Below are 21315 nucleotides of genomic sequence, written 5' to 3'. Positions count from 1 at the left end.
CCCCGCCCTCCCTCTCCCCCTCCTCATCCTCTTCTTCTCAACAGGTCTCACAATCGCAGTCTGTCACTCTTAATAAATGCTGGAAACCAAGTGCTGATTGTGTGCTGGAGAATCTCGAAATGACTAAGCAGTGGCTGGGTCGCAAAGGCTCTCTGGAGAGGCCCCGGGGTGAGGGAATGGAGCTGGAAGGAGGAGCTGGCCCCCGAGACGCCTGCAAGCCGTCGGGATACACACTGGCCTGGCCACAAAAATGAGCCTCTGGCCAGTGTTGGCCGCCCGTCTGGCTCTGCACAAACACACACTCACTGACGCGCGCGCAGTGGAAAAGTGCGACTCGAGATATCAGCATGTAGAGAGGAAGAACGCTGATGGGAGAATTTGGGAATAAAAGGGTAGAAATAGAGTACTGGAGTAAATTCATTCATATTTCTTCCCCCCCTCCCCGCCTCACACTTTGGGTACGAGCAAGCCAAACCTCACGGGTGAATCAGTGTTCCTCGTAAACAAGCCGCAAGCACACAATGGCGCCGCTCACTCTAGAGAGTCGGAGAGAAAGAAAGGAGCGCAATGAGAAAATGAAAGGAGAAACAGAAAGAAGGCATGCCAACCTCCAGACGGAGGGGAACATACAACTCCAAACAAACAGCAACTCAGAGCATGCAAGTCCAGGACGTTATCTTGCCTTGTTAAAAAAACATAACTAAAGTGGATGCAGACTACAATTTAAATGGGTTCTTCCTCTGACTGTCCTGTACTTACCCTCCGAGTTTTAAGAAATGCTGGCAGGTTGTTTTTGTGTTTTTGTTTTTATTTTTTTGCATAACTGCGTACCAACAGAAAAACAGCAGTGCAACCATCCATCATTGGAAAACACCAACTAAGTAAAGAAGTCATGTGGGATAATAAAGTCAAGGCTTGAATGCATATCATGTCAAATGTGATCTGTCTTTTGTCCGTGGCAGTCAGCTTCAATTTCACATTGTCTCTCGTGTCCCAGTTCTTCTTCTTCTTCTTTTTTTAATTTACAGCCTGGTTAATCTGCAGCAACATTTCCAAAACGATTGGAAGGCTTTGTAAAATGCTATTAGAAATGTAATGCAACACCTTGCAAAGGCTCATTTGGACAAGAGCGGGTTTGCCGCTGTGCTGCATTATCCCTTCCTTTATCAGCACTCTAAGCATTAGGGAACTGACTAATTGCTGCAGTTTTGAAATAATTTTAGCTGCTTCGGAGATAAGGAAGAGCAGTTTAGCACCTGTTCTGCTCTATAGCCATGCTGTTGTAATATTTATTGATCACAATGTGCCATTGCTAGTAGAAGCAAGGCTTTTCCATGGGGGTATCCATGGGGGCTTTCTGTACTCCCATCCAAGTTTCATGTGGATGGCAGTATATGATCTCCACACTCTGTATATATGGTACAGAATCAGTGAGGTCTTTACACATATTATCACAGATGTTGACTTTTGATGTTTGACTTTATTTTTTCTTCAGACATTATGGATTATTAATGTTGATATTGTAAGGTAATGACCCTACAATAATACAGAGAAAACCTCCAACAATCAAATTAACCCCTATGAGCTGTTGTTGCATTTGGCAACAAAACATCCTTTTAACAGGACAAAACATCAGGCTGAACCAGGCTCAGGGAGGGGTGGTTATCTGCTGTGACCGCTTGGAGTGAGAGAAGGAAGACAGGATAAAAGATATGCTGTGGAAGAGAGCCAGAGATTAATAATAACTAATTATTAAATGCAGAGAGGTGTATAAACCGTGTTAGTGAAAAGAGGTGAGTGGAGAAGAAACACTCTGGGAAACTTGCAGCGGCCTAGGCTTTTTGCAGCATAATTAATGGAGGACTTCAGGGTCACCTGATCCATCCTAACTATGTGCTTTCTCAAAATGGAACACTTCAAGCCAAATCCAAAGCAGAGGGGGGTGTCTGTTTCCTGAATCCAAGCTGGGTGCGGGTTCCACAGAAAGCTGAAGGCTTTGCCTCCCATTCTGGATTCACCATGGAGGCAATAAAGTAAAACATTAAGTTCATTATAAGTGAGCTCGGGTCCGAAGAGGCTGACAATGATGTGTTTTTTTAGTTTTTTCTTTGATTGGTAAATCTTTAACTTACAGAAAGTGTAAAATCTTTGTGGGTTTTTTCTCTGGAAAGGTTCTATGTGCAAGCTAATCTCGTTGGTTAATGAAACATGCAACATATAATTGATGAGGCAGACCAAAATCAGACCCCTTCTTGCCTGCAGACAAAGATACATGTTTCTTATCATCGTATTTTAGTGCTCAAGCTCTACCATGATTGCACACAAAAGCAACAGGACCCTCTTAGAACTAATGTATTCAGATTACAGGCAATTATGGCTTATTACCATTTTGTGGGGGAAGCGGGGCTCATTTGCAGTATTTGTTCGGTGGTTGTCTAATACCGGGAAAGGGAGGGGAGCCGGGCATTTCCCCTCCGTGCAAGCTGTGATGCTGCAAGAGAAGCATGTAGCATGGCTCAGATATTAATGACTCATTTCCCCCTCACCTGGAAGACGAAAGTAGAGCTAATCCAGATACTTCAGTGCTAATAGCCCCACTAAATCACTTTTGCATTCACTTTGTGGCTTGTTGTCTTTTTGGAGGATATGGAAAAATCAATCCATGGTGCCGTGCTCAGACATTTTCTCACGTTTGAACCTATTTTCGATCCTATCTCTTTGTTGCTAGTCTGTTGACACTCTGGTTACACATCTACATTTTTGTTCTGGTTGGTAATGACAGGAGTATTCACTTCTCGTCACCAAACACAACACCGGGACCTTTTGCACCACTTTCATGTTGCACGGCTTGCATTCCATGTTTCTCCGCTCCAATTATACACACAGGCTCAAAGAGACCCCCTTTTCTTTCGCGCTCTCCCATTTGATCATTTTTTCTTTTTTTTTGTTTAACACCACGATCCTGCAAGCAATCATAATGCAGTTTGTCTCTGAAGTGGCAACTGGTGGAGCTAAAGGAGGCAAATATTTAGATTCGAAGCTGTCACGGCTGAGTGCTGTTTACAAGAAATGCTGTCATCTCAGATACTCCGACTTGTGAAATCGTCAAAACTGCTGAACGAGCAAATGTGAAATTGTCGTGCTTTTGGGGATGAGCTTTATTACTCGCTGGGCTAAGGAGAAACAGATTCTAATCAATGCCACTGTAATGCAATTGACTGAAGAGCCAAAACAGCCTAAGCTTGGGTGGCTTTTGGAAAAAACTGGGTATCGAGAGGTTTCACCTCAACTGTCTCCTTCTGGTGAGAGAATGGTTGTTAATGGTCGCCTCGCTGACTTGCCAGAAAAAAAGGTGCCAAATGACAGCCACTTACTGGCTAATACACCATGCTGTCAAACTTAGCATCCTTCCTGTGAAACCATTCGCCACAAGAAATGTGAAGCATGAAAGGGTCACTGTGCAGAGCGCTGGTCCTTTCCTCTGGACTCGCCGTTTCTGCCTCTACGCGATGGAGTCTGCCGCGGTATATTTAGGCGTACGGTTTGGGACAGGAAGAGGGGGAAGCGCTGAGGTTATTTGATTGCTTCATTATGGTCATATATATGGCCATATATTTATGTATACTTTGTTATGTATGTTATTACATGTACACCAGTGAGTGTTTGTTTGTTTGTCTGCGTATGTTTGTGCATGCACGTCTGTGTGTGTGCGTGCGTGCGTGTGTGACTCAGTCAAAAAGGCTCAGTGTTTAGACCACCCTGAGAGCTGGGCTGAGTGACAGCATGGGCCTCAAGACTCTTGCAACACACACACACACTCACAAAGGCGCACACACTCCGGCACATACAGTGCTCAAACACACACGTCAGCGAGCTCATTTTTCAACGTGTTTTCTAGTCTATTAATGGTCTCATGACCAAATACATATTGCGCTCCAAAGCAAACATGCTGTATTAAAATTGAATAAATCACTCTGGGGTCAGGAGGGAACACAAACTTACTGCTGTTAGCACTGTGCCACCTAGCAGCATCGCAGCAGATGCTGCCCGTTAGGCTGTGCCTGCAGTTTATAGTGTAATGCTGGACAGCACATTTCTGAATCGGTGATTATAAAGAAGAAAGCCAGGTTCTTTCCATCTGTGAATTTGAATGATTACATAAATACAACGATGACATGAATGCTAAATGAAAACTAATTGTTAGTTATTTTCAGACCATTTTGACCAAAATTTCCCATTAGTCACCTGCCCTTTCTCTCTCTCTTTTTTTTTTTTTTTTGCATATCAGAGATGGAGGCATGAGTCCAAGTACGCACCACAATGAAGTGCCCTTTTTGCTCACAGTGTGTGTTTAGGCCTCCAGTCAAAATCGGGTCCTGCTGTGATGTTGTCATTCATATCAAAGCCTTTTTTATCCTTCTTAACAGCTAATTAGTAGCTGTTGGACCTGGTGTCTGTGGGCCAACCCCCTGCTATGCTGAATACAAACACTACATAGACTGGTGATGTCACAAGGGGGGGTGTAAATTCATTTTACAATGCATCAACATGGATAAAGTACATTTAATTAAATGTACAGTGGGAGAAATTATTATTTAAAACCCTGCCTGTGAATTTCTAAGTTTGCAAACTTAGACTTCTATAATTTTTTTTCAGTAGTTTCATTTTAATGAGCACTTTCTGCCGAGACCACTTTGGTTCAATGGTAAACTTAATACAGGCTGCCTTCTTGAGATTTCAATCCATTACAGTGTAGTGGGTGTCTGAAGGCAGCTGGGACTGTGGTCATCCCGTGTAGTTTTGGGCTGGCCCACCAACTTTCTCATAGTCATCATCATCCCATAAGGAAAGATCTTGGAGGGCGGCTGATGGGCATTTGATATTTCTTCCCTCTCTGAATAATCACACCAACAGTTGTCACTTTCTCACTAAGCTTCTTCCTGATGGTGTTGTAGCTCATTCCAGCCTTGTGCAGGTGGTGGAGGTTGGAATGGAAGAAACTGGTTCTGTGGACAGGTGTACTTTGTACACATTGTTGTGATCAGGAGTATCTGTAATTATTGATTGATTGCAATCAGCCAATCTGCGGGAGGCATAATTCTGGCTGGGTTGCAGAGGATTAAATGTTCATTTCACTCAATGACATGAAAATCAGCTTATTATGTTTATCTAATGTGCTTTTTCTGTCTCTCTGCATCAACATGAAACTACCATAAAAATAAGCAACCGTTCATTTCTTTGAGAGCAAATTCACAGATTCAGCAAGGGGTCCAATAATTATTTCTCCCCTTGTTGGTGAAAGCAATGAGTTTCTTTTCCTTCTATCAAAATCTAAGAAGTCTTTTTGTCCACTTAAGCAAAGACCACTAAAGAATATGCCTCCTTTGTATTCGCAGTGAGCCTTCAAGTTGGAACACACATATTCAAGAGTATCAGCATGTTTTCATATGTCATGTTTAATGCAGGTGGCACAGTGGTTTGGACTTTTGTCTCACGGCAAAAAGGTTCCACATTGTCACCTGCTGGCCAGCTGGAGTTCTTCTGTGTGGAGGTTGCATCCTCTGCATAGTCCCTGGATTCTCCAGCTTCCTCCCCCAGTCCAAAGACATGCTTGTTAGATTAACTGATAGTCTTAGATTGGCTGTATGTTTAAACGTGAGTAAGCGTGGCTGTCTGTCTCTATGTGTTAGCCCTGCAATGGTTGACCATTCTGATCAGGGTGTACCCCACCTCTCATGCAGTGATTCATAGTGATAGCCCTCCCCCATAACCATAAACTGGATAGTTAAGAAAATGCTTTCTCCTGATCTTTGCATTGATGATATGAAGTCTTGTGCTCATTATAGAAACTGCCAGCAACCTAAACCGCATTCATTTGTACGCAGTGTAATCTTACCCACAACTTATCCCATACAGCTTTCATCCATTTACTCTATGTTAGCATGCATGCTTTGACGACGCTCAAATGTCATATCAGATGTAACAAACTAAAATCAAACTTGTCAGGCAGAGTTGCAAGTTGTCCAAATTTCTATGAGACTTGTTGCTGTGAGGTGGTGACTTCAGGACACTGTACCCTCGTGATGCCTTATCCTTTGAATTTCTGAAAGGAATGTGGAAAAAGGCTGGAAATGTCGATGAACTTACTGGAATAAGTATAGTCCCTGTATGCCTGAATCATCAGCTGTCATGGATCTCTGATAACTACAAATTGTCAAGAGAAAGTTTAGTTAAAAACATTTGATCAGTCAAATCGTCCACGATTGCCGTAAAATTACAGTAGAGGTTAGCCTTCTGCTAAGCAGTGAGTGTTTATATTACATTGACCAGTAAAGCTGTACTTAAACTGTCCTGTAATTTTCATCAGTGCATCAATGCTTTAGATTATTTTTGATTGATGTGTGATTCAGTCTAAGAAAGAACTAAGAAGAGTTCAGCAGAATTTGCAGTTTGCGGTAGCAGAAAAGGAAGGCAGTAGATACGTTGGCTTGCTGGTTGGCCAGCAGACTGAATAAGGACATCAAAGAGGACGACGCCAGCATTCATGATTAAAAGCAGGGGCCACAGTAATGTCTGGATGGGCCATTTAAAACTAGTGAGGGAAAATAAATAGAGCCATTGCCATTGGCATGAGTAAGTGGAATGTGCGAAGTGCATGTGTGTGACCATGCAGTGTGTTTTCTGTATATACATACGGATGGATGACAAAGAAAAACTGACTCCACAGTGTTGTGCTTGAGCGAGTTGGGTCCTGCTGTCCCCTTACAACACGGGGTCAAATTTGTTTGGAGTGATTACTTTTATCCTTTGATGAAGTTTTTCCGTCATAAAGGAAGTGGACTTGTTTGGGATGGCCTTATCACAGTCCATTGGGCACACAGGAGGGTCCCTGAATGGTTTGATAAGTATGGAAATGATGTGAATCATTTGTTCGGGCCTTTGGAGTCACATCTGTCATATCATAGCCAGAAATGAACACAGATAGGAAAAATCGTGACCAGTGTTAGAGCGCACTCTCCATCTCTATCATTGAGGACCACGTAAGAGTATTTTTCTGTTCCGGTGGCTTCGCTAAGACACCGACTGTTGTTTCTTCTTTTCATTTGTCACCCATTTGTGTGAGCACCAAGGTTTGAAGGACAAGTTTGTGGATGTTAAATCACAGATGTGACCAAGCGCTTCACTTTGGGCTAAAGTTTCTGTGGCACGGCTTCCCAACAACTTCAAAGGAATCGCCTAGAATCTGAGACGAAATGCTGACAACTAATGTCGGCCCGACTGATGCGTGTCATTGCCTGTAAGATCTGTTTTTCACCTCAGAGATGATCCGTGTAGATTGTTATCGTCACAATAGTTTAATCAGAATTGACTCACCCCTTATTGCTGCGCCTGCTTTGCTACTGTGTGTGGTACGCTCGGAGCGACGTAGGCAGGAGGCATTTCGTTTTTGTGAATGAGTCATTGTACTTTGGATCATTTGTCCTATCTTCATGTTCCTGTGACGCATCCAACCAGAGCACGCGCACAGAGTGAGGCGTATGACAGTAAGTGGAAGTGAAGCACTGATATGGGCACATCAGGGTAGGGAGAATACGTGGGTCCGACAACAAAGCTGGTTCATCAAAGGTGAAGGCTATTGTTACCAGTGTCTACGTCAGGGGTGACGTCAGTGCTCAACGTGTTGCGGACATTTATTAGTCATCATAATTGGTTATATTTACTTTCAAGAAGCAAAGAAATAACTAGGAACTCCTGCGCTTTGTTCATATTTTTCTTTGATTTGAAAATACTTCATTTTTCTCTGCTGCTTGTGTTTCTTTGACTGCATTTTTCGCTTTCTTCTACAATAATTTATATTTGCCTTTCTTCTCATTTTCTAATTTGCAGTCCTCTTCATCTTTGTCTCCTTTTTTCCCCCTTGTTGTCATCTTTTCCATGTTCAAAGGCATAGGCACAGGCTCCTAAAACAAGCCATAATTTTCTTTGTTGATAATCCAAGTGCTTGGCTGGGTGATAGTACAAAAAAAGCCAACCCATCTTAACGGATTCCAGGCCGCTTTCACAATGTGACTTCTTTTTTTATTTTTTATTATTACAAGTTGCATTTAGCGTCAGAGTTGAGTTATTTCTCAATGCAATGCTCTTCCAACATCTAATGGACAATTATCTATGGAGGAGAAGTTAATGGGTGTCTCATTTCACAAAGTCCTCAGTTATTTATGTCAATGAGCACCATTGTGTGGAAACGTGGCAGACCCGTGCTAACCGCTCGACTTGTTTAGATTTTCTCTATGGAATCCCACACCCATTGTAAGCCAGCAATAACCACAAGACTAATGTGTGTGTGTGTGTGTGTGTGTGTCTGCATGTCAGTGTTTGAGTGCTTTTCAATGTGCGAGTTGAGCGTGTGCATATGACAGTGTAAAGATCGGTGTAACACAAATGCATGCACATGATGAAAGTGTGTACTGACAGACAAATCTTCATACACGTGCTCACACACACACACATTGGCCACCCCAGTACACACAAACCCATATAAACAGACATCCTGCCTCCCACATACACCACACACACACTCACCACAGACACTTACATAAGCAGAACTGTAGACCTACCACCACATACTCAGACACCCCCCCCCCCCCCCCCCCCCCTCAGCATCTCCCCCCCCATACACACACACACAGTACCAACGACCCACTACCAACATCAACACCATAAGGCTCGGGCTTGATGACATCATGGCCTGGATGACAGCACGTCTTCCAGCCCTATTAGTCTGATTGTAGGTGGCTCCGCCGCAATGATTTATGGGTAAATATCCATAGTCTCTGCTGTGTTGATTTATGAGCCATGTTTTGGTCCCTTTGGTCCCCCGACCACAAGATCTGGGAGGGGGAATCCTATACAAATAATGACATTATAAAACTGGAGACAGTGAGGTAAAAGGGGGAGAAGACCCAGCCTGTCACTCGCTCATCACCCGGTATGGCTGACGTGCTCTGATTGGTCAGGGAAATCAGAAATCACAACACACATGTGCAACAACAGCAGTGATTTTGCACCATGTTTCCCTATCTGCACATGCGTACCTTTCCAACTAGCTTTTCATGTCAGTTCTGTCCATTTGTTCTGCTGTTAATACATCTGCCTGTCCGGTGACATCTGTTTCCCTTCCCTTTTTATTTCTGTCATAGAAGTGTCTGAGTTTTTTAAGAGCCCTAATAATTCTGTCTAACAGCACAGTGGAAAAGGATTAGCACAAGAAGGAACGCACTCTCTGCATCCTCACCCTTGCATTCGACTGAGTATATTTTTCTTTGTATTTTGTTAACAGACCTGTAAATTATTTGAACTGTTTTGGTTTATGAGACGCTTATTTAAACCTCAAAACACCTGTCGAGTGTTGCAGAACAGAAAGTGTATTTTTGTACCCTTGTCTGGTTATAATGAGACCAAAAATTTTGACCTTTTTTTCTCAGTTTTACCGCACATTGCTTCTTTTTCCTATCTGACAATTTCTATCTAAGCTGTTTCCTTTCGTTTTAAACTCAACCTCTTTTTCACCTTCTTGACCTTTTTTTCCCCCCCTAGCCAAACACAATGTGTAGGAGGCTCCCGGCTGCTAATGGACTGGGAGCCTCTAATTGGGTTGCGCCTTGTTGCCATAGCATGCAGAATTTTTATCCTCCGAATCTGCCAACTGATCACGCACAAAAAGCACAGCAGTTACAGCTCTACATGTCCTAAAAGTCACAGCTTGGCTAATTTGAAGGCCAATTATTGGTTGTTGGACACAGCGTTGGAAGTGAAACTGTTTGTACATTTTTTTTTATTCATTTGGCACTGTGAAATATTCCAAGTGATAAAGCTGCAGTAATGAATGTCTTTCTACTTTCTCTAGACAGATTAGAGTGCTTTTATCACTCCATCAGCAGCAAAATATATCGTACAGCAAATCGAATCAACTTTTAAACACTCATTTCAACAAATCCAGCAGAAATACTCCAAATTTAGGTCTGACTAATTACTATTTGTCGTATTTTCTTCAAACTGTCACTGGGAGGCTTGCGGGGGCATGTAGTGTGTCGCCAAGTCAGCTGTCACACTTTCTCCCACAAGGTTGCACAGGAGTGATTTACTAAAGGGCTACCAGGAACCCACTGAGAGCCCTTAAAGGATGTTGCTAAATGTGAGTTTGGAGGCGTAGAAGTATGACAGCGAGAGGTGTGCGCATTTGCATTTGCGTGTATTGTGTGTGTGAGCTATTGTTAGAAAAGCCTCACTTGACTGGCAGGTGTTTGGACAACCTGCTACGGCCCCCTCAGTTTTGCGAGCGGGTTGCTTGCCTCTCCTCTAGTCTCAGAGGCTGAAATTGGCAGGTGGATTTTTTTTTTTGGAGTAAAACAAGATGGGGTGGAGGGGGTGGAGGGACACAATGGGAAATGGAAGGATAAAAAAAGAAAGTGTGACAGTATTTCCTGCGTGGCCTTTCAGAACATTGGCAATATGGTTGACTTTTCCAACAGCTATGAGTAATGTCCACTATTCAGCTCGGGTGGCAGAATGCTTACATTGCTCACCTAGACAATGAGGTGGCAGAGATTTGTGTGTGCCCACAGCCACAGGCACTGAAAACACACAGTGAGTCAGAGTACACCATGCACACACGCACATATATGCTTTGTCTCCTACATTTACATTTATATGGCGTTTAATTTCTCTCATGAGCGAGGCAAACAATAAAAAATTATCATGAGCAAATATCACGAGCACACGAGCAAGGATTTACTGCCACTTGCACAACCCTCGCACACATGTAGAGATTAGCAGCCAAGCTCACAAGTTTTCTGTTGGGTGAATGCAAAAAGCCATGCAGGGTCTGTAACCAAGTCCACTCTTTTTGAAGGTATACTGTGCTTGCACAAATTGGGGGTGAGAAAACTCACCCCCTTTGTGTTGTCCTGTCATACATGATCTCATATTTGTTATGATAAATTTATCTTAAAGCTAGAATTATTAATGAGAGTGTGCATCTGGAATTAGAAGTGTAAATGTGGGTAAACAAGCTGCTTAAGCAGAAATGTCTTAGAATTTCCCAGAGAATCCTCCAGCTTTTGACAATTATTCATGATCAGTAATCCACAGGTAGCTGCCGCTTAATGCTTCACAAGAAACAACAAAAGAAAAAGTCCCAACTGATATCTAATCTTTAAGACCGAAATGGATATTTGATGATTTAAGAATGCATGCTTGTGGCGTTCCAACAGGTTAATTTGTAGAGTGCCCTCTAGTGGTCAAACTATACATTATCAACATTCATAACATAGTTGAAGGGTGTTTCTCCTGTCCTTTTATTACTCTTTGAATTTTTGTAAAAATAGATAGCTCAGCAAATGGATAAAAGTTGTCTGATAATATGGACAAACTGATACTCTTAATGGATAATTTGGGATATATCCATCAGTTTTTCTATCACTCATCCATTTAGGGTTGCATGGGGCCTGGAATTTGCCCCAGATGGGGTGCAGGCTGGGTACAGCCAATTCTGAATCACAAATTAACTTAGCATGGATGTCATTGGACTGTACACGGTCGACAACAAGCCAGCAGGTTTAAACCCAGGACTTTGTTGCTATGAGGAAACAGTACTGAGCCACTGAACCATCTTGTCCTCAAGTCCCCGTCTTCCAAAATTATTTCAAATTTTTGTAGCTAAAGTTATAAATCAATGCTGTATGACCATTCTGGCATTGAAAGCAACCATTCATTGTTTTCAGTCTAATAACTGTCTAAAGTCAGACTGATGTGGAGGCAGAGGTTTATCCCATCCAACACTCACCAAGCAAAACATCTTGTGAGTCTGGTTGGTGCTTTACAGATTCATCCAGCCTATTTTGCAAATAGTGGCGAATAACACTTGCATGCACCTTTACGTACACACAAAAACTTAACCAAAACAGCTAAGGACAAGGTAGATTTTATTACTTTACTGACTTATATTAACATCAACCAGAGATAAGTCTTAAGCATGGTGGGGGCGTTTGCTATAGTATTTTGTTTAGACATGCAGGTTTCCATGTCTCTAAAGCCATTTCCATGCAAGATCTTTGGACAATGTCGAGTTTAAGACATAGCAGGAAATGGTTTACTTCCATGTGATTGGTCCAAGGGACCTGCCCGGAGGAGCACAGCACACATGATGCCCGCTTGCTCACTGTGATTCCATTGGGTTATTATCTTCGCCATTCTCGCATCAGTGCAAATTAGTGCCATGGGCAATCACTTTGTATTTTGTACCAGAGAGCTGGTAAAGATTCCATCAGACGTCTGTTCTCACATTCACCCACATCCGGTGGGTAATTTCTGAAAGTTCAGGCCTGTAATGCATGTTTAAAGATGGCTAAATAGTCTTGAACAATTCCTTTGAACTCTGGGTCAAGAAGTCACCACTGTGTGTCCTGCAGACGTCATACATGATGCATTGCCAGACACATTTCCCCCCAAAATCTGAAGAAAAAAACAAAAATCGAATCTAACAACAAAAGAACGTCATCATTATTTAAGGAATACTATATATGTTCTTTTAGAGAATAACCTACATCTGTAATAGAGACCAAACAAATAACTTAATATTTAAGTTATACGTGCTTTTCTGTAGTCCTGCTGGTTACGGTGAGTGACTTACAATTGATTCTTTAGAATAAAAGCCAAAGGACTCATTTTAAATCAATAATGATAATGTAACAGTGATGACACACAGTAAATGAGGCTTTCCAGTTAGTGGGGTTCGGTGAGTTACTAGAGTATCATCCCTGCAGGGAATGCCTTGAGAGTATTACAAGCCAGTAAGTTCAGTGTGAGTCAGTGGCATGTGGGAAACACCAGTTCTTAGTTTAAGCAATAAAGGAAGCTATGATTCTCAACCCTGACTCAGAAACATTATTTGTCTTTTTAGTTATATTTTTAATCATGTGTAGTGGTGACAAACTACGATAGATAGATAGATAGATAGATAGATAGATAGATAGATAGATAGATAGATAGATAGATAGATAGATAGATAGATTAAAATTATAAATATATATTTTAACTCAAAAGTACAGTTTTTAAATTCATACTTCACATGAAAACCAAAATAGTTCCAAACGCCACATCTGAATGAGGGTGGGTGAGGCTCAATTTTGGGTAGCGTTGAGGCAGTTGCCATGTTGCAACGAGCTTAGATTCTGTCTCGCTAGCTTGCCCTCCCCCCCACACAAGAGCACACTGCGCTCAGTGGATCTGTGCTCGACAGTGCAGCCTAGGCGGAGTAGTGGAACGCAGATCCACTGAGCGCTCAACACAGACAGCATCGTCAGAAGAAAAGTTGATAAAATAAATTTAAAATTTTGTATTGTTCGATACATATGCGTACCGAACCGAAAGCACTGTATCGAACGGTTCAATACCGATACGAGTATTGTTGCACCCCCAATAGATAGATAGATAGATTAAAAGACAGGCACCACGCTGTGATAGAGATAGGCTAGATAACATATTGCAAACAGAAAAACAATTGATTTAAATAGTTTATCAGCTTTAGAAACCTGTGTACTTCAAAAGCAAGATTTAGGTTGGGTTGGGGTAAAGTACTCAGACAGATAACAAACTAATTGCTGTCGACCTGAGCTCTCAGTTGTCCTTTCAAACATAATGCAGTGCTGTATGAAAAGAACAATGTCTTAATAAAACAGAAAAAAAAAGGGTGAGGAAATGTGCACACAGGAATTCTCTAAAATCCGTTGTCCATGTAGAGTATTTACAGCAAATCCTCTGAGTGCGCTGCTGCTCCAGGTTGCACTCAGTGGCCGCTAAAAGAAAACAAGGAAGTGCACCTGCTATGTGAGATCTCCTCTCCTTGTGCATATCTCTCAACTACCTCCCGTCCTTCAAATCGTCCATCCTTCTCTTTAGGCTACGCTGTGTCATGAGCATTTACCCCCCCAACCACCACCACCTATTCTCTCACTCCCCCCCCTCCCTTCCGTCCTCCCCTTCACACTGTGTGCCGAATTGGAGAAGCTTATCGCCTAGCAACTACAATTAAAGTACAACAAGTCAGTGGTGGTAGCAGCCACCACTGGAGCAAGCTTCGCAAACCTTACGTGTGACCAAAAGCTTCAGACAGCAAGACAGGAAAACAGAGAGAGTTGAACACCGAGGGGGAGAAACAGAGCTAAAGAGTTGAAGTTGAACAGGTGAACAGCAATCGGAGTCGGCGCAGTGAGGACCTCGGGTTTTGTAGAAGAAGTGAGAAGCAACACAGGGAGAGAGTGGGAATAGCGTTCTCCGACTGGGTTTACTGGGTTGGACTCAGCAGGTATGTCAGTGTCTCTGTGTGTGTTTGCAAATAGTGCATACAGATTTTGCAAATATAGTTTGCCAGCTGCCTGTGCATTTTTACTTTATGTGTAGTTCATGTTTCACTCTTTTTTTTGTTTTGCTAATGAGGAAATATTTAGAGATAAACATGTCTGTGCTTTTAAAACATTTAGAATATGGTGTGAATGTGATTTACCAGCAGAAACCAGGGGGTGCTGGGTACTGTAAAGGTATGTGCTCACACACCTTCCTATTCAAACACGCTGCTGAGATATTGATTTTTTTTTAACTGGTTGGTTGCTTGTTTTGTATTTATTGCTATCAGACTCCTGACCGCTCCGTGTGGTCTCTTTCATATCAGTAATTACAGCACCTTTATGCACAGCTGACAGGAAAAGCCAGATGAATTTTTTCCATACATTCCAGAAATAGTCAGCAGTTGTCAGGTGCGATGCACGCTGCTCATGTTGATGTAGGCTGAAGGTTTGGTAAAGGAGTGGTGATTATAACTCATCCTGTATTTTACCTCAGCTGACTGCTGGTGATGCTTTCTGTGGCTACAGGGAGAAAGAGGTGAGCAGGTGCAGACTGAGCGACTGATTGTTTGACTGATTTTATTTGTTAGGTTTTTTTTCTTATGCTAGATTTCAGGTACTGAAAGTAAAACTAATGAGCAGCCAAGATGAAACAATAAAAGTGTAATAGGGACAGATGCTGTAATGGCTCAAATACGAGGGATGATCCTTCTTCTCTTACTTTCGGTGTGCTTGAAAATTGATTTGAAGATTTAAAAGAGGCAATCTAATGTTAAAAATAGGAATATGAGTGTAAAATACTAATATTGTGTAATGCTGTAGTGATATTCGTGTGCAGACAATTTAGCTGCGAGTCATTAATGTTCTAAGGTTCTAAAATAGCCCTCCTTCACCCCCTGCAGAGCTGTCTTTCAAATGATGCACACCCACCTGCCCTCGTCCCTCTTGGGAGAGTGGTACTACCTGAAGGCACTGTGGGCGAGCTGGCAGGTGAAAGGTTAATCACTCTGTGTGGTGTATCCTGTCCCCTCCATCAGGATGAAACTTGTATGCAAACATGTATGCACAGAGAGGCTGGTCAAAATGTCATAGCAGTGAGCACATAAAAGCACACACACTCATATCCACACACTCTGAGCGCCAGAGTAGAAAAGTCACTGGCTGGTCAAAATGTCAGCTCACACTGCTTACATGAAAGCACACACACACACACACACACACACACACACACACACACACACACACACACACACACACACACACACACCAAAAAAGAAAGAGAAAAACACTTCTGTGATGTTCAGGTTGAGATTAAAAGGAAGGGGATGCTTTTTTCAAACGTTTGCATCTTTTTGAGCTTCACAGAGCAAACTGATTGTTTGTGTTGTTTGCATTTAAGACAGTTCAGATAAAATGTAAAATGACCTTTATTCTTCGGCACAGCCTCAATGCTCCTAGCTTTCTTTTAATGTCTTTAAGTAGTCTTCAGGAATAGTTCTCCAGGCTTCTTGAAGGCTCTTCTTTGGATGTTTCTGCCTTTTGTTCTGTTCTGTGTGAAGATGATCTCACACTGCTTCAATAATGTGGAGGTCCGGGCTCTGGGGAGGCTAATCCATGACTGATGGTGTTTGTGTTGCATTAGGAGTGTGTCTGAAACCACTGTAATGCTGAAAAATGAAGCCGCTGCCAATCAGACACTCCAGATTGTATTGCAGGGTGGATTGCTGATTCAAACCAAAAATATGATTTGGATTCATCACTTCATAAGACCTGATTTTCAGAGGAGTTTTTGTTTGGAATATGTGAGCCTTTTCTCCCTCTAGCCTGTCCTTAAGAATGTCTTCTTAACAGCCATCTTTACTATTTCTGATGAGGCTTTGGCTAATAGTAGATGGCTCAACTGAAGGGCCAGATGTCTTAGGTTTCTGTGTGGATTTTATTCCCTATTTTATAATAACATGACTTTCAGATACTGTTTATCTGCTGTAGATGTCAGACTGTTACTGAGTTTATGTAGATTCGACTAAAGATGTGTCGAATGTGTAGACGCAACACTTATTTGTCCATTTGATTGGGTGCTTTTTTATGCCCAGTTGATTCATAAGTCAGTGTTGAGTGGATTAACAAACAATAAGTCCTGAGAAAAAGGTCAGGTACAAAGACCAGACTGAAAATGAGTGAAAAAACAGCCAAATTTCAAAGTAAATCTTTGGTAAAACTTCAAAAAGCCTGGAGAACTGTTGCTCAAGACCACCTTAAAAAATTGCAAGAAAGTCTGGCTCTTTAAAAGCAAAACATAAACAACTGACAAGTGTCTCAAGATGCACAGTAAAATGTTCTTCCTATAGGTGAACTTGCACACTTACAGTCTTTTGGTATTCTTGAAAATGTTAGAGTGAGCCTTGTACCCATTGTTATGTTTAATGTTGTAGTGTATTAACCTGCTAGCATTAGCTTTAAGTGGATCTTGGATATTAGAGCAATTTTAAAGCTCATGGTCTTGTAATCCATTGAGCATCGGAGGGTTTTTTTTTAATTCCTAGAAGACAGAAACATTTCCTTGTAGTCCCCTGTGATTATACCACAGAGAATAGATGGGTCAAATTGAAATGCAGTGGGTTTAAGTGTGTTGACTGACAGTATTTGTTTGGTCGGCTCCCTCAGGGCGTTCAGATTCCCCACTTTTTTCTCCACAGTGCTTTTAACATTTAAGAGTCCAGATTAGTATCTTTCCCAAAGGTAAATATGCAAAATAGCAACAGAATTTCACTCCAAAATTGTCTACAGCTTAAGGCCAGTTGTTTGTGTTTGTGTGCCGGTATTTCTGTGTATGCGCTGTCTCAGCATGCATCTCCTTTGAGCGCAATACACCTCAGAAGGATGCAGACAGCAGGGTTTATAGACGTCCGCTATAGATGTGTTTTGTGTCATTGTGTGTGGCTTTGCCAGAGGGATGCATTCAAACATCCCCCGTTGAGGCAAGCCGGCGGGGTGTATTTGTTTTGCCGTTCGAGTTTCTAAACTCAGTTGACTTCATCATCGGGAAAATGGCTTTTAAACTCGCTCCCTCTACGTTTATTCTCCCTCGCTTCCTTTAAAACGACCGTGCGCGCCACCTTGCATGAAGACGCCACGGTTTGATGAATGCGTGCAAATAAAGCAAATCCATGGGATAAGTGTTTGTAATTTTATCCAGAGAGCTTATTGTTTTTCATTGGAGGCCAGGTCGTTACTGACGTAATTGGCACTTACTGGATGTTGATGATCATTTGATTGGTGTTGCCTAGAAGGTAGTTGGATCACTTCAAGTCTAATAATCGAAACTCAGTTAAGAGAACAGAAAAGATAGCTCAACGTGTGACTTGATTGGGAATAACTAACCAACTGATGCCTTGGTTGATTTTCATGCTTTTTTTAACTAATAATATTAATTAATTAATTATTAATTCCTACTGTATTATTACTGCTATTACCAGAAAGTCTCCGCTGTTGAGCAGGTGGTTGCCAACTGTGCACAGAGCCTTTTTGATGTAACCCTTTATGCCTCCAGTGCAGACAAACCTCCACTAATGTAACAAATCAGTCTTCATGAAGTTTATTAGGTTTAGAACCTCTGAACCATCCCATTGTTTCACAGTATGTACAGGAGACTACTCTTTGAATCCTTAAAGATGGGAAATCCTTGAAAGCATTTCTGATCTCTCTTTTTCTTTAATTATTTCCAGAGTCTGGGCTCAGCTGACCGAAAGGAGAATCAGAATAAGAAGTAAGTCCCTTCATTTACTTCACCTTTACCTGTCTGCACACCATTCCCTCGCATCCTTGTGTTACAGATTTCACTTCCTAGATTTAGTTCTTGAAATCAGCACTACTGATTTGGACACGTCTAACCACGAACGCACATTCTGCCGTATGCTGCCGTAAAAATAGAACTTGGTACAATGTGTTACATAACTGACTCTGTCTTAATTCCCAAGTGTGGTAAGAACAACATTAGACAGCTGAGTTTTTACTCGTTTAAGGTAATCAGCGTTACTAGACAGTTTCATCAGATTCATTAAGGTGCCAGTAAATCCCTTCATGTCTGTGCGTGACCAGTAATCCATTCCACAACAATATTAATTCTCAGTCACTCCAGTTTTTCAGTGTTGTACTCTTTGGATTTTCCAGAATTTAGAGAGGGACAAAAAATTGCTAAATAAATGTAATTTACAAGAAGGAGAACATCAGACTACATAAACTGTAGAGCTTCACGTCACCCATTTTCAGTAAGTAAACACAGGGAGCGTTATCAGCCACAGGTTCTGCACATATTAGCATGCATCGAATGCAATCGCTACTATGTATCTTTGCATTTGCCAGTGCATATACCTTCACATAGAAACACATGTGTTTATGCACTTCTGAATTTACATATGAAACACATAAATATTAGAGATGGCACGATACCACTTTTTTATGTCCGATACCGATATCATAAATTTGGATATCTGCCGATACCGAAATGAATCCGATATAGTGTTTTTTAATCAACAAAACTGTTTTTTAAATATCTTGCTGCATTTTGTATAAGTTCATACTCAAGTTTAAAACAACAACTACACTAAAGCTATTCTGTTATACCTGTATGCAAAAAAAAATATTTCATAGTTCAGCAATACTGATCAATCTAATAAACTTAAACCTACACCATCCTCCCTATTCTGGTATTTTAAAGAGTACTTAGCGTAAATATTAAGCAACCTAACTAATAGGGTTCCAACTCCCAGCAACAACAAAAATAAATAAATAAAAAATAGGGAACCACCCCTCACACTCCACCTCATGATGCTTAATCGACGTAATCAACCTTAATTTGATGCAGTGTGAAAAAAAATGCACAGAAATCAATTATTTTTCAAGAAATATTAAATAGATTCAACATCTTTCTTCAACAGAATTGCGGACTGCACAGATGGTACCTTCCCAAAGGAAAAAGTACTATAGCTTACAAGGGTATATATATTAGACTTAATAGTCACTATATACAGTAATTGACTTCTATTCATTTTACATCAAATTAAAACTTTGGGTGTCAGATAATTATTTATTAAAAGCTAGACATTTTAAATGAGAATAAGAAAGAAAAGTATGTCTTTGTGCCCCCTTTTCCCTGTTAATGCCCTATCGGCCCCCCTGGCTAAACTTTGCTAGATCCGCCCCTGCACAGTTACCAGCGTCAGCTACGTAGAAAAAGATCCTGGAGTAGAAAGTAATATTAAATAAATTCTAACAACAGCTGATCAAGCTTAAACGTGCTGCTGTTGTTCAGCCGCTGGTTTCCTCTTTCTGGTGCAAAGTGGGCCAAAAGCAAACTAGAGACACGGACTCGCGACAGAAAAGCCGATCAACTGATCGTTAAGCAGTTTCATGACTGAAGTAGCAGCAAGAAGAGGCAGTCGCTTGTTAAGCTTAACGCAGGAATGCTTTACAAACATTTAGAGATGGACTTACACACTTGCTTTACTTCTCTCGGGATAACTTTGTCGGAGATGAAATGTCGGGTTGCTAGCGAAGCTCCACATGCTATCCAGACCACCGACAGGTCCCACATGCCACAGCCGCTCTATCACGTGATGCATACTGCTCCGACGTGCTAACGTTCTGAGGTGAGTTACGGCGTGTTGCAAGTTTTGTGAGGTGCTTTCGTGATATTTAATGGATCGGATTACATTTTTTATTTTTCTCCGATATCCGATCCAGTAATTTAGGTCAGTATCGGACCGATACCGATACGTAATATCGGATCGGTCCATCTCTAATAAATATCAGTCAGTATTTGATAAAGAAGTCTTCTCAAATATATCTTCTACATTTTTTAGGCTATTTTTTCCATAAATGATACTTTTGTATCATATTTTCCACTTCAGTAGATTTTGAGGTGTGATTTAATTCAGCGGTCCCCGACCTTTTTTGCGCCACGGACCGGTTTAAGCTCGACAATATTTTCACGGACCGGCCTTTAAGGTGTCGCGGATAAATACAACAAAATAAAACTAGTACTGGTACCGAAAAAAAATAAGATTTATTCATAACACAAGTGAAAAGACCCAGGAAAACCGAGTTAACGATAAAAACGATAAAAACGATAAAAACGATAACAAAATAACGCTGAAAACCGATAAAAACCCTGAAAACCATACATTTCACACCTGAGCCTCAACTCTCGCGGCCCGGTACCAAACGACTCACGGACCGGTACCAGTCCGAGGCCCAGGGGTTGGGGACCGCTGATTTAATTCATTATAGATTTTATGCACACTGTTTGTCATATCTGGTGTTTGTTACATGCCGGTTGTGCCGGCGCTGTGAGCACTCAGTGTGCCGGAGTTGGAGGCATCTGTTGCCAGGAGACAAGCAGCTGTATTCAAGAGACTCATCAGCATGGCCATCGCTGGATGTCAAGTGACAGAAGTCTGGCCTAGGCTAAGGGAAAGAGAGCTGCTTGATTTCTACTCTACCGCACACTGATTTGTGACAAACAAGCGAATAAGCGAAAGTGATGATAGAGCAGAGTACACGGGGAACATCATGGGCACAGACATCAACATCATGAAATACATGTTTCTGTGCTAAATCTGATCATTAACCTGAGGCACAAACGATAACAGACGTTCATTCTGTCTCAAAAAAAATGTAAGTATGTGACAGACATTGTCTGTGTTGCTGAGTATGTGCTCTTTAATGTTAAACCTGCATTATGTTTTCCTCCTCCGTATTAACGATCATTTCCTTTGTTTTCTGCCTTTTCTATTCTGCTTCCCATTGTCAAGGTTCAAGGTTCAAGGTTCTTTATTTGTCACATGCATAGTTATACAAGTATAACACACAGTGAAATGTAACCTGACACGCTCCTCGACATGTGCAAAAAATT

General features: G+C 41.6%; 1 protein-coding gene across 5 annotated transcripts in view; it reads left to right on the top strand.

Annotated features, from left to right (window-relative positions):
* Positions 1–21315, top strand: part of ankfn1b (ankyrin repeat and fibronectin type III domain containing 1b) — a 150472-nt gene that overhangs the window by 75245 nt on the left and 53912 nt on the right. For 4 of the 5 annotated variants that reach the window (XM_005748465.1, XM_005748466.1, XM_005748464.1 and 1 more), the window contains one exon: positions 18128–18168. In XM_005748465.1, coding sequence (XP_005748522.1) covers positions 18128–18168 — 41 coding nt within the window. Of the gene's footprint in view, positions 1–14330; positions 14366–18127; positions 18169–21315 lie in introns of those variants that run through there. The other variant, XM_013914768.1, reaches the window with a different exon arrangement.

Source organism: Pundamilia nyererei, unplaced genomic scaffold (genome assembly GCF_000239375.1).
Source record: "Pundamilia nyererei isolate P.nyererei 1_Seehausen unplaced genomic scaffold, PunNye1.0 scaffold00223, whole genome shotgun sequence".
Classification (NCBI taxonomy): Eukaryota; Metazoa; Chordata; class Actinopteri; order Cichliformes; family Cichlidae; genus Pundamilia; species Pundamilia nyererei.
Note: the sequence above shows the minus strand (reverse complement) of the source record. Positions and strands in the feature narration are given on the sequence as shown.